This window comes from Peromyscus californicus, unplaced genomic scaffold (assembly GCF_007827085.1).
Source record: "Peromyscus californicus insignis strain IS unplaced genomic scaffold, ASM782708v3 Scaffold_16__1_contigs__length_79575227, whole genome shotgun sequence".
NCBI lineage: Eukaryota > Metazoa > Chordata > Mammalia > Rodentia > Cricetidae > Peromyscus > Peromyscus californicus.
Genome location: NW_026294458.1, coordinates 26,121,843 through 26,136,413, shown reverse-complemented (window position 1 = coordinate 26,136,413; position 14,571 = coordinate 26,121,843). Strand labels below are relative to the sequence as shown.

The following is a 14,571-nucleotide window of genomic DNA, read 5'->3' as shown; positions in this document are numbered from 1 at the left end:
GTCACTTTGAAATTTTATGGGTACATAGGCAAGCCGTGTGAGTGAGTGCGCCTGTGTGTGCAAAGCTGATGGTGGGCCTCTACAGTGGAAATATCTTCTGGTACGTGACTTTTCACCAAACTATTGAAAATGTATAAGATTTTAGGGCGTGTAACAAGGAAAAATACTGAATTCAAGAATAGACTCCCAATCTATGTTCTGTGCGAACAGCAAAACAAAACAAACAATAATAAGATTAAAACACAACCAATAAAGAGCTGTACAATACCACAATGTATTGTGATGCCAGTTTTGTAAATAAAACTATAAATATAAATGCACAACTGTGTGCTTACTATAACAAAAAACTGTTTTCCAGTAGAAATTGCATCTACGGTACACATTTCCACAGCTTACCAGGAGGGAGGCAGAATATTTAACCTCGGTGTCTAACTCTAGAGGGCTTGTTACCACCATACGGTGAAAACCAGCAGTCAGTGTTTTAGTCAAACGTTTGGTGAGTAAAAGTCAGACTGATTAAAACAACCGTTAGTCTAGACAAAAGCTACAAGAAGATGGAGACAGTATTAAAAAAAAAAAAACAGGAAAGAGAGAGAGTCTGATATTTTGGCTAGAGCACCACAGAATATTGCTTAATATGAAAATATGAGCATATGCAAACTTTGAGCCCTTCAATTATGCAAAATGAGCTTTGTCTAGTATAAAGCCATGGAAACAGAATCAAAAAGTTAAATATCCATCAACTCTATTCAAACAACTCATTCTGTGATTTCCTGAATGTCTATGATATCATATTAATAAGAGACACTCTGACTACCTTCAGGTTCCATCTCATGAGGGTGGAAATTCAAAGCACCTGTAGTGATTGTACACCAGCCTCTGGTGTCCAAGTGTGTTGATACTTCATGCAGTGTCTACTTTGACCTCCTTCTGTCCTCTGCTGAGCTTTCTGGATGCTTGGGACTATCAACCTGCCAGGGCTCTTGTCCTGGTAGCAAGTGTCCCTCCTGTAACTCTGTAGTGGCTGTCTCTATATTAGGTATATTCACTCCCTGGCACATTCATCTATATTAATGTACCAATAAGGCTTTCAGAATAGAGAAAAACTATGCAGAAATTAAGGTCTTATATGCCAAAATGATTTCTGTTGTGCTCTAGGGATAGTGTGAAATGAATTCTCAAAACAAAACAAAAAAAGCTCATTTTTAGTGCTAGGACAGGTTACATTGTCCTCCTGACATCTTAGAAGCTGGTAATATCTATAGACTGCTATGAAAATTGGTCTGGTTTTATTCAAATGGTAGGAAATATTTAAGACAGCAAGCATTCTATTATCAAAAACCATAATATGTACTCCTAGCAAGCTAGATAAACATGTGAAAGTCAACATTCTTGTTAATGCAGTTGTGTGCCTGACTACATATTATCTACAGTCTATCCATCCATACACACATATAGGTAAGTTTATATGCTGCATAGATACTTATCTATACATGTATGATAGATGTATATATTATTGGTATTTTGAAATGCATAATACAAAATTAAGTTTTACTTTCACGTGCTATTCTGTGTTGTAATAGGAATTTGCACTATGCATGTCAATAGCTTTTAATTGTATTCCTGATAGTCTTATTACACATCTGAAATGCATTGTATACATCTAGTAGAGATATCTTTGCCTCTATCAATTATTATTTATTAAGTTTTCTCATGAAGCTATTTAATGTGCTTATGTGGCTTACTCTTGTCATAAATGATTTTTGAGAGTAAATAAACAGAATTGAGGAAAACTGTAAATGGGTAACAGTTGGGGAATTATCACAGCTTAGGTATGCAATTATAGATACATATGACTACATAGGAGACTACTCCAGTTAATGTCTAGCTCAGGGAAGAATAATCCACAAAATCATTAATTATCTTTTAGCTCATAGTTATGAAATTCTGCTTATTTGTTGATATGCAAATGATAAATTTCAGTTCCTGTGCCAGATGGCCATGCTCAGCAACCACTTTCATATACTGACAGATATAATGAAAGCACCAGTTTGAAAACATAACTTAGCCTTATGAATAGATAGACAAAATAGGAATTCAAAAGCTTGTTGCATGGTTTTCATACCACAGACAACAATCACACCATGACATTTAGCCATATTCTATATGGTATGTGTGGTACTTGGTAAATATTCAGTATAGTATTCACAACGCAGAAATTTTGCTTTCAGAAATAAATGAAATACCAACCCATACCAAAGATGTTTATGAATTGGATCAGGCTTAAAGAAAAAACAAATGATTTTATTTATTTAGTGTGTGTGTGTGTGTGTGTGTGTGTGTGTGTGTGTGTGTGTGTGTGTGTGTGTGCATGTTTGCATGCCATGGCGTGTCTCCCCTTCGCCTACATGAGTTCCAGGGACAAACTCAGGTCCTTGGGCTTGGCAGCAGGTGACTTTACCCACAGAGCCACCAGGCTGTATTGACTTGGGGCTTTTCGGTTTACTAGTAAAAGACAAAATCCAGCTGCAGCAAAATAATAAATCATAAGTCGCCATTCTCAAGGTTGTCACTCAGGTGAACGGAGACTGTATCAAGGTGTGAATACTAGAGTGCACCTTTGTCGTCACCATGTTTATAAAAGGGCAAAACCTGTAGTTCACTGTAAAAGTTTATTAAATAGCCTAAATTGAAGAATTTTTGGAGGTAAGATTATCTGCTGCTGATCATCGCGATGTAGGAGTCTGAGCTCATTGTTTTGCCTTTCTTCAAACATCTATTTTGAAGATGCTTTTAATTCCCAGACCAATGGTGTTTCCTTTCGTTTTTCCATTGTGATTGGATGTATTCAAAGTCATCTTTAACCACATTGGCAGCGATCGCTGGCTGTCCATTTCACCCAGTAAGAAATCAGAGTCAGTGTTTAGTTTGTGTTTCCATTATACAAAAAGAGAAAAATATTTTTTGGGATCGCTGAAGGCTGATGGAATGACTAAAAACAAAGCAAAAATCTAAACAGTTTAGGAAAACAATGCTGGATAACGGAGGTCAATAATCTATAGAATCTCCAAACACAAGTTTTGTGTGTTCTACCGGGGCTGGGCAAGGCACTTTTCAGGCGTGGGAAGCCATGTTGAATGCACGTGCGATAACATTGACTCTGGTGCCATCTGCTGTCCACTTACTGTTAGTACAGTTTCCTCTGTGTGGATTGAAGCCTATAACCCCCAGGACTGGAGTGGATGAGAGGAGAGATAATATTGGTTTTGAATACTATACCTTAAATGCAGGCTCTTCCTGCATTTACCCTCTGTCTTTACCCTCTAGAAAGTGAGATTTTGGTCAGATGAAATTGTCTTATAATACAGTTAGAAGCAACACGTCTTTCTTCTCAAAGCAGGTGGGGCGGTGCACAATTGCCGTCCAGTACTTGGGAAGGGGAGGCAGGGGAAGAAGCTTATGACCAACTTGGTACATACGAATTTAAGGCCAGCGTGGCATGCATTAGACCCCAAATCAGAAAAAGAAAAAGAAAAACCAAAGTAAAACAAACAAACAAACAAAACCAGAAAACAATATCAAGCACTTTTACACACTATTTATGAAAAACTTAGTTACCACTTATGCTCACACTGATACCTTATCACAGTGACATTTGAATAAAAAAAAAAACACCTATGCCTTATGTCATCACCCACATCAGAGTCCTAAGGTTTCACGTGTGCTGCTAGGCAAATTATTGTAATCATATTGGGAAGAGAAAAAGGGCTAAAGAAGTTATTAATATTTTATGCCTTCTTGCTTCAAAGAGTTCTGTCTTAAGAGGATGTCCTTGGCTACCTCTTATCTGCTAGATAATGATGACCTGCAAGGACAGGCCACCAGCGGGGTACCGGTCTAAGCAGCCATAAAACCTCTCTGGCTTTTGGGTGTTCGAAGACACGAATCCCCAAAGAATTGGTTTTTACTCTTGGTGATGATCATGGTTGTCTCGCCCCTGTTGTGACTCAGAAAGCTATTTTCCTAAGAGACAACTCACAGTCAAGTTGATTGTGGTGGTATTGTGTTCCCCAAAAATAATGTGTACTCTAATAAACTTATCTGGGGTCAGAGAACAGAAAAGCCACTAGATACTTAGGCTAGAAAATGTTGGCACTCACACCTTTAATCCTAGCATTGAAGAGATAGAAATCCCTCTGGATCTCTGTGAGTTAAAGGCCACATTGGAAACAGCCAGGCATGGTGACTCATGCCTTTAATCCCAGAAAGCCAGCCTTTAATCCCAGGGAGTGATGGTAGAAAGCAGAAAGGTATATAAGGCATAAGGACCAGAAACTAGAAGCATTTGGCTGGTTAAGCTTTTAGGTTTTGAGCAACACAGTTCAGCTGAGAACCATTCAGATATGAGGACACAGAGGCTTCCAGTCTGAGGAAACAAGATGAGCTGAGAAGTTGGCCAGGTGAGGTTAGCTGTGGCTTGTTCTGTCTCTCTGATCTTCCAGTGTTCACCCCAATACTTGGCCTCAGGTTTGATTTTATTAATAAGAACTTTTAAGGTTCATGCTGCAGTTGATGACCATGCGGACTTGAATGGAGGTGACATCTGGCCCCACCACAGCTTCCTTTTCGTTTGTCTGGGGGTACACACTGTGAGGTTGATCTAGTGTATGTAGAAGGTGGGCAAGTCAGAAGTCGTTGCTGCTCTCATTTTTAGGGTCCACTGAATGAAGCTTTGACAGGCTTGCCCTGTCCTTGTAAAGATAAGTATGTGGACTGTGTGTACATGGAAACCATGAAATAGCCTTTTTGCAGGGAGCCGGCAGCCCAGCTAAGCTGCAGCAAGTGAGGCTTTGAAGAGTGGAGGAAACTGAGGCAGAGTGGAAATGTCAACTGTTTCCACGCTTCATCTCATCAGTCGCTGCTTAGCGGTTATGTCCGATGTGGGTGTCAGAGCCAGCGATGCGTTTACCTGAACAGTCAACAAGCAACTGTAAAACTCTGAGAGCTCTGCCACTGGGTAGTGGCCATTCTACAAAATGAGTCCTTAACCAAGGACACTTAGGATGAAGCACATAACGGACGGGAGGGTGGGTAGGAGGAAGCAGAGTAACTCGCTTCATCCCAGAGATTTAAAGTAAGTCACTGTCAAAAGCACTCACTACCAGGGGCCATGGGTCAGGTGGGTGGTTCTCTGTTAACCAAGTTCACAATTTGGGAAAAATATGGCCCACTGTGTTATTGAAGTTTCCTACCACAAATCACAACACTAAATCAAACTCAAGTGCATATGACCACAATACATTGCTGTGGAACCTTAACTACTGTCTAGAAGGTACGTATAAACAGGAGCCATACCTTTTTGCTTGAAGTGCACGGTGGTACCAATTTCTAAAAAAGAAACATTCAGCAAAACAAAAACAAATAAAAATCTTTATCAACTGAGAATAAACATGAGGGTGGTCTGTCCGTCTCCTCCACTAAAGGAGAATGAGAGGAAGGCAGGTTGGGGGCAGGGCAGCAGAAGGAATGGTTGACCGAGACTGAGTGAGAGGAGAGAGTGGAAAGAGACTTTTCTTAGACTAAATGAGCAATTAGTAGTCACAGAAAATGAATGGCAACTATGGATACTCCATGTTACGTGCTGTGCATATAGACAAGTACAAGGACTCCAGCATGGAGTGTGAATGCAGTCTTGACTGCACCGGATGTGACCATAGAATGTGTCTGACCCCCAGCCCTCCCCTGCCATTCTGCCCCTTGAATGGAAAGGTGAATCCTTAATTGACCCATATCTAAATCACTCCTTATCTAACAGGCAAGCCCACTCCAACCCCAAGCTTCACAGTTGCTGTGTCCTCTACTAAAAATGGTCTCCCTGATGCCTCTACTGTTCGCCCAGTCACTCCAGTCCCGTTGCTGTTGAAAACTCATCAAGACAAGTGATGCTGCCTCATCGCTTTCCCAAAGCTAGTACCCGATCTTTCACTGAGCATCAGTCTAAGCAGCACTTAGCCCCTCCCAGCATGACATCACGCATTTACTCACTTGCTGATGCCTTGTCTCCTCATACGTGCCCCGCCCCCCAAGGGCATCCACAGTGCATGGCTCATTAACCATTAAGTAAGTCTAGCACTAGCACAGAGCATGAGCTGTAGAAAGTTCCAGAAAACACCTGTTGCATGTATTAACAAACGTCAAGGTTGAACAAGATTAGCTTGGTTAAATATCTGGATTTCGTTTTTAAGTGTCTTTGCCAAATAATTCAAAAGACTCCTGTACCTTTGGAAGTAAATGTGTATAATTTCTACAGGAATCCATTTTCTATTTCAAGGACAACTAAATGATGGATTAGATATGGAAGCCCACACTGACCGTGAGATCAAGTTTATTTGTTTGGTTATTTTTCCTCTGTGACCATCAGGACCCAGACCTGCATTCCCGAGTAACAACAGAGCTAGCAGAACATGTAAAACGGCTGATGCCTTCAGCCACAGAGAGCTTTCTGCACAGAGCATCTGTCATCTTATAGTCCTGCTTCCAATTTAGTCTCAGGTTTTTTGTGGCCTTCAGGGTAAAGACCCAATCCACAGCTTGATATCTGTGGCTCTCCTTGCCACCCTTCCTGTCTGGTCTCATAAACATCCATCACCTCGCCAGCTTTCCTTTATGCTCTGTGGAACCACACTTCCTCCCTTGGGATACTATGGTATCTGTAGCAGGGTCTCCATTATCCTTCAGAGAGGAAGAGCCTTTCTTGGTCTCCTTGAGGACATCCAGTCTTTTTATTTCCTTCCACACTCATCTCTGTCTTAATTTCCAAAGTGTCTGTCTGATGCTTCGATTAAGGCCTGTCATCCTCCCTGGGATCATGAAGTCTGGGGCTGTGTCTCTTACTATTTGCTACTATAGTCCAGCACATGACAGTCCCTCTGAATGCAAAACAGAAGATCTAGAGTCATTGAAACAGGAGACAAATAAACACGTGTTTCAAATGCTTCTGACCCAGAAAAACAGGGAACCTGATTCAGCACACAAGGCTCAAGCTCTTCGAAACCAGGCGTGAAAAGTCGCCAAGGTTCAAGACAACATATTAATCTCCTCCCTTGCCGACTTTTCATCTGTCTACTCAAAGTAGTCACAAGGAGAAGCCCTCAAACACTGTAACATTTTCTGGCATCAATATCACAGTTATAAAGAAAAGTATGATTATCCCAGTGTGTTGGAGCCTACTTAGGTTTCCTAGTGGCTTTACCCAGCAGAACTGCATGAGAGGATGATTGGGCCACGGGCCTGGGTACCAGGTGTTTGGAAGGGTCTCCATTTAGCTGTATCTAGCAAGGGGGAGGTCTTTTGCCCCGCCCCTTTGTGTTGTTATAAAAAGCTCTTTTGAATAACGTTCTGTGCTGGTGGGTTTTGACCCAGGCCCTCCCGAGACTATCCTGTGTTTCTGTCTTTCCTCTCATCATCTAGGTCTCTCTTTCTATCTAATATTCCTTACTTCTCCCCCACACCAGTGTCTGAAACATATAAATAAGTGACTGTGGCTCATCACTAGCAAAACTAAATGCCAGCCAGCCTGTCCCTGAGTTTGTAGGGAAGATGGTTTCCCTGAACTGGTCAGTTCCATAGGGAGTCGCTCTGAATGTTCTCTCGTGCTGTGAGGGTTGGTGTTGTTTCCAATGCACTTGTGAGACACCAGTGCTTCCCAGACCCTTTTATATGTGAAGAACCCTACCTGTAGACAGCCCAGTTAACAAACACCTCATACTGTATGTTCATCTAGAAGCATGGACTACCTTTCTTCCTAGGAGCTGATGACAGTCACCCAACAAGTTCTAGACCCCTGAGGGGACCATCTTCAAAGGAAGAATTGTGGGGTTTCCTTTTCTTTTCCTTTTAAAATCTGGTCTACAGGCTTTATGTCTCTGCTTGAACTAGGAAATGTATCTTAACCTTTCAATGCCCCAGTTTTAGCTTTTGAACATGAGTTCAATGAACCTGGCACTCGCAAATCTGTTCCCTGGATTAGATCATCACTTTTGATGCCCAGCACACAATTGAATAAGTGTTTGTTGTCACCATTTTGTCGTGAAATCCTTCTCTAGAGGATTATCAATGCAATTTTGTAGTGAAAGAAAGCTATCCTGATCAAAAAGCCATGGAAATGTGTATGTTAACAATATGACGAGTAAAACATTAGTGGACTCTAGCATATGAAAAACAGATAGGAAGGGTGCTAATTAGGCAACATATTCTTTAGGATGCAACTGGCAATATGCTCACAGGAACCAGTCACTGAAACAGGCTTGGGTGAGAAGCTATGTTGTTTTGAATGAATATGTTGGGGCAACAATTCCCCCCTATTCTTCAATTAAAGACAAAGAGTTTCAAGAAATATATTGAAACACTACCAAATACTTTACTCTATGAAGCAGCTATGTAAAAATACTTGAGTGTGTATACAATAGTGCTTGAAGTGTTTTTAAAAGACCAACTAAATGTCCAGTTACATTTTAAATAGTCCTTCCTCTTCGGGCAACACGCTGATTTCTTTGTGAGAGAGTAAAGGTCTTTAAACTAACTTCTAATTTTTCTCTATGAAAATGGAGTGGACTTGTGATTTTTGTGAACTATTTCCTTCTCATTCTCTTCGGGAACAGATTAGTCTCTTTCTGAGGAAGAACACTGGATGGTTTTGAGCTTGCTTGAAAACTCGGTTATGTGCTGCCATCTTGTGGTCACACCAGGACATGTTCCGAGGTGCGGCCGAAAGGCATCATTTCTGTCCACCAGGTGGCAACAGGGAGAGAAATAACATGTCGCTTCCCTACTGTTGGAGCTCCTGTGAAATGTTAACTCTTTAGAAGAGGTGTCCCTATCATTACAGACAAGCTTTTAAACTGGTCCGCAATGCCTGGAAAACATCCTCTCCTCCAGTGAAATGTGCTCTTGTGTTCTTGGCCAAAGCCGCATTGCAAGGGATACGGTACCTGGAAGGAGTCTCTGAACACATACTCGTGAGAATGTACCCATCTCCTCTGAACCTTTACGTCTTTCGTGAAATTTCTCCCTACATATTGATCTTGCTTTTAAAAATATGCTAAACAAGCGAGCATAGAGGTTCAGGTTAGAAGTCTAAACAGAGACATCTGAGTAAGGCAACGGACAAAACTCGGGGTGGGGGGGGGGGAGTCTAGTACTGAGAACGAGTTGTTAAATGCTGACTTCTTTATTCCTAAAAACAGGTTGTCAAATGCTGACTTCTTAACTCCTAAGGAGGTGGCAGAAGGAAAAGAACTTAACCCCAAGAAAGACGAGTGCTTGGAAAATTTTGTTTGTGGCGATTGTGCTCATCTGTCTTTGACTTTTGACTTTCAGACTCTTTATTAGCAGCTGTATCAGAAAAAAAATCGCACCATCAAAAACAGCGAAGAGCCTCCCTCTGGGCGTGGACAAATGTTGCCCTCTTGTTTACCATGTCCTCAAGCTGCTATTTCTCAAGCACCAAGTTCAGTATGCGGACGCGTTTGCTAAACATCTCTCACCCCCGCGCACCAATGTGCTAGTAAATGACTCACTTAAGACCTCAGGGGCCAGCCCAGCTAAGGACATAGCCAGGAGAAAGTGTAGCGTCAGAACCACAATGTCTCCAACCCTAAGCAAGAGCATCACTGGGAGTTTAGTCACTTTAGGAGCCTTATCAAGAGGTCCGATGGTTTACTCTAATATTCTGGAAGGTAGAAAATGTTCTGCAGTAAGCTTTATCTTAAAAAAAATCTTCATGGCCCATGAACTGACGCCTTTCAAAATAAGAAACGTAGGTGACAGGTCAGAAAGCATATTCTTCATTTTACCTCTGGCCTTTCACCCTGGGGTCTCTCTCTTCCTCTCTTCCTCTGTATTCTTTCTTCCCCCCTCCTCATCTATCCTTTCTCTCTTCCCCATCTCTTCTCCTAACGTGAGTACTTGGAAATATTTCACTAGAAACTTGTTTCAGTTAGAGAACTTTCTTGTCATCTCCGGGAACGTTTGTACCTTACCAGATACAGAAAATATTGCCACTTGTGCTTTTGAGTTCCATGGTGAAAGCAGAGGGTGGCGGGCAGTGACGATACAGCGTGACTTTAAGGATGAGAGGCAGCATCGCCGCGTTTGACTCTTGACCACAGCCTCTGTTCCACAGCTCTCCAGCATCCATCCATCCCCAATTACATGGAGGGGTCCTGGGGCAGGATTGGGGTTGATAACTGTGTGCACAGTTGTTCTAATTCCAGGGTGTTTGTTTGAACGTAAGTATCTCATTTGTTACCTGACGCAGACATATTTGAATAAGAGAACAATCAGTCCTAGCTACGACACAACTCCTTCGGTGACGTCAGTGTTCTGCCGTGTTTACTACAGGTTTGAAAATAACACATCGGGAGCTGACTTCATATAGTTAGTCTTTTTTTTTTTTTCTGGGTCAGAGTTAATAATTTTCTGGGTAGAGGGTCCCCAATGGATAGAAATTTTGTCTTCCAGTTACTTGAAAGTTGTACTTAAGAGATGCTGTCTAAATTACTAAGATGGTCAATGAAAAAGGAAAAGGCCCGGGTGGTCTGATGGTGGGGTGGTCGGAGGGTGGAGGGAGTGGGGGTGGGGGATGGGGGTGAGGGGTGACTCCAACCTTTACTCTCCTTCCCTTGCTGACACTGAGGCCTGGGAGCATAACATTTGCAAGTTGCCTCTGTAGAAATTGGTGGGGTTTTGTTCTCTGACATTTTGTGTGTACTGAGGTTTAGAAAAATAAAACCTTTATTATTATAGTGGCTTAAAAGAGGGACATTTTTATTAATTCAATTTTGAAAGCCACACTTTGGAAGTTATTAGTTTCTTCCTCATGGGCTTCTCTGCTCTCCTCAGAGGCTTTGGGGATTAGCAGCTTTCTACCTCCAAGTATGATTATTTTTCCTTTTGTCAAAGAAAAAGATATGCCCTATGATTCCTATTTGTACTGCTAGAGCTTTTGATTTCTTCCATGTATGATATTCAATTTGTATAAATCTTAGTGCCTAATATTTCTAGAATATTGGTTTCTGGGAATCATCAGGAATTACTCTGCGTCTAGGCGAGAGAGAAAAAGGCAAATCATAAAGTGACCCGAACCTCAGTCTCAAGGTCCTTCTGTCACTGTCATTGCTTATTTACATTATTGCAGAGCTGGAAGCCAACCCTAAGTCTCACACAGGCCAGACAAGCGCCCAACCTCTCAGCTCTACCCTCAATCTGAGGCTGTGTGAGGGCCCAGGTTATAAGAGGACAGCTGTTTCCGTGACTAAGAACCAGTATGGAAACAGCTGAGAAGTCCTACCATGTCATCATCATTTGAGGACGGAAGTCAACATCACGTAGCAAGATGCTGGTCAAAATGGAATCCCACACTGTCCTTCTGAGTACCTGAGGGCTTTGCTCTGTAGAGCTGACAGTCAGCAGAAAAGGTCTGCCACTGGCTTTGCTCTGTAGAGCTGACAGTCAGCAGAAAAGGTCTGCCACTGGCTAGGGACGAAGCAGGGACAATGATGCAAACTCACCAAAATACTGTGATCCTAGACACAACGAGTGAGCCAATAGACGTGGACTAAACTTTAAATGGACATAACTTGTTATAAAATATGAACAAAAATCTCATCAGCTGGTTCATCAAACCTCCATAAACCAAAGGTTCTATGATGAAGAGAATGCAAAAAGAGCCTTTAAAAAAGGGAGATGATTTTACTAATTTATTTTACTTTTTAAAATATAGAAGAAATAAGACTCCAGAGAGAAATACCAATGCTTCAGGATAGAGGGAATAAGTAGGTGTTCTTAAACCTGAATGAGAGTCCTGGAGGAAACACAGGAGAAACCTTTCGGAAGGCAAGCTTTATGCCTAAGACTTGGAAGATCCTATGAACACGCTATGGCAGAAGGGCTAGACAACAGGAGACTGCTTCTAACCCTGCCTCTGCTCTAACCTTGAGCAAGACACACATGTTTTCCAGCCTTGGAGAATGTGGGAAATAGGGAAGATTCTAAAGTATGTGAACAATAGGAGTATTTTGATAAGGTGTTCACTTACATCATATCAATGATGTCATCTCTGAGGAAATAGATTGTATATGATCTTCATTATCTTTTTTTGTAGTTACAGGATTTTAAAAACCTTGTCATGAGGAGATATTGCCTTTATTTTCAAAATAGAAAACTATAGAAAAACAAATCATGCACTTAAAAATATTTGAAGGGTAGTATGGAAACAATACAGTAAGTAGAAGCTTCCCAAAATATATACATATATGAAGGTGATCTAAATGAAATCACCATAATGATAATATGGTGTAAACCAAAACACCACTATTCTACTAACAGCATAGCAATGAAATGACTCCTAATGACATTCTGCTATACTCATAGACCAGTGGCTTGCACAGCCATCATCACAGAAGCTTCCTCCTGCAGCAGATGGGAACAAATACAGAGACCCATAGCCAGACAACTTGCAGAGAGTGAGAGACCTTGGAACTCTTAGCCTAAATGGGATGTCTCCATCAAATCCCTCTCCTTGGGGATCAGAGAACCCAACAGAGCTAGAGTGGACAGAGAACACTAAGCACACAAGGCCTTCTAAAATCAATGGGATCGATGTACATATGAATTCACAGAGACGGAGGCAGCCTGCACAGGAAGTTTACTGGGAAGCACTCTCAATATCAGGATGAGAGAAAGGACTAAAGGAGGAAGTGGAATTGGACAGAGAAAAGAGACCAGCTCTGTGAAGAACCCTAAGCCCACATCATGCCTAGAGTTGTCTGGTATGGTGGAAAAGGGGGTCTTTATACGTCCTATTCTCACATCAGTTAGTTACCGGTTCAAGCCGCTGTGCTTGGCTGAGGGCAATGCATAAGGAGCACCTCAGCTGAGAGCCGTCAGCTGCCAATACTTCAAGCAGATGGAAAAAAGACATGCTCCAGGCTCGGAGGAGCAATCTCGGCCAGGTGCCATTCACGACCAACGGTAGGGTGTGTTCTCAGCTAGTGTCTTCCCATAGGCTAGGACAGCTGGTAAAGAAAGTGGCTCCCAGGATCCTGAGTGCCCACAATCTTCTCTGGTAACTCCAGGGGAAGTTCTGATTGGCCTTCGAAGGAAGGTTCTGATTGGCTTGAGTCATGGGCTCACCACTAATATGCTTCTCTGATTGTTCAAGTCTGGATTATACATTTAAAACTGCATTATTTTGTATATGTTATGCACATTCCTTTTTAAATTCAGGTATTATGATAATAATCTCAAGTACTTGGAGTGCTTTGATGATTATAGATAGATAGACAGACAGATATATATATATAGATAGATAGATAGATAGATAGATATATAGATAGATAGATATGTAACCATCACCTAAAACAAGATCTAGAATGTGTTCCTTCTCCCACAGTTACCTCTTCGCTGTGAACTTGAGAAGAGTAAGTTTTAATTTCTACTACTTTAAGTGTTTCTGGATGTCATTATGAACATGTTACATACTAAAAAAATTATATCTAGGAAAAATTTAGAAGGTTTTTTTTGTTTTGTTTTGTTTTCTGATTACTTGGCACCTGGTTGGCAATATTTTAAGGCGACTGCATCCGTCCCCTACAAGTTTAGTTGGTGGGTATCACACAATGATAAGAAGAGAAGCAGCATGGTTGAACTCTAATTTCTCTAAGGACCAGGGCTTCCCAGTGGGAAGTGGGAGGGCAATAGAAGAGGCTTATGCAGAGCTATGGACACTTCAGGCCACATGCTGAATGTCCTGGCGACTCTCCCTAGAAAGGATCTGACGGCTATAGGCTCTGCCCCGTGGATGGTTACAGAAAAGACAGTCTCATTAAGCACTCACAGTGTGAACAGACCGCTCCAGTAAGTCTCCTACATCAAGGCTGCTTTTTCAAACCCTGAGGGTTCCTTATTCACCCTGGTAGGTTTAATTTTTAATAATCAATGAACTAAAGTGTTCCAGAATGCCCACAGGCTTAAGTTTAATAAAGAGTTCTCCGGGGTCCGTAATGTAGAAAAAAGTACGTATAAGATCAGAATACTCAAAGAGCAAGTACACTTGGCACAGTTGCCAGCGAGAGGCTCCTGGCCAGGCAGGGAGTTTCTATCCTTGTCCCTGGAATGTTCCAAATTGCACCTATGGGTGCCATCTTGTTCCTTAGCCTCCTGCTGTAATGGAGTCCAGTTAACTGCACATAACTACCCAACCCAAACCCACTTTAGTTGCTGATCCTATTTAGTTGTTAAAGCAGAAAATAGAGTCTAACATCTGTGTTTTAAAATACACATATTATGTATATTTTAATGATTTTTGCCCCTTGATCTATTTGAATTGCTAAAAAAAAAAGGATTAAATGCAAAGGTTTGATATATCTCTAGAGGTTTTTCCCTTTTCTTTTCTTTTTCTTGCCTCTTTTTGGTTTTACTCCCTGCTTTCTATTTCCAAGGTCTAAATTGTGAATTCCAGAATCATTTAAACGTACATTTTAGATTCAAAATCCAGAGGGATTCAATGCA

General features: G+C 41.5%; 1 protein-coding gene across 3 annotated transcripts in view; it reads right to left on the bottom strand.

Moving 5' to 3' along the window:
- Nucleotides 1-14,571, bottom strand: part of Lsamp (limbic system associated membrane protein) — a 620,698-nt gene that overhangs the window by 8,503 nt on the left and 597,624 nt on the right. The window contains exon 8 of one of the 3 annotated variants that reach the window (XM_052740699.1): nucleotides 5,356-5,388. The exons of the other annotated variants lie outside the window; for them this stretch is intronic. Within the exon in view, the coding sequence (XP_052596659.1) occupies nucleotides 5,356-5,388 (33 nt within the window). The remainder of the gene's footprint in view (nucleotides 1-5,355; nucleotides 5,389-14,571) is intronic. 3 annotated transcript variants of the gene reach the window in all.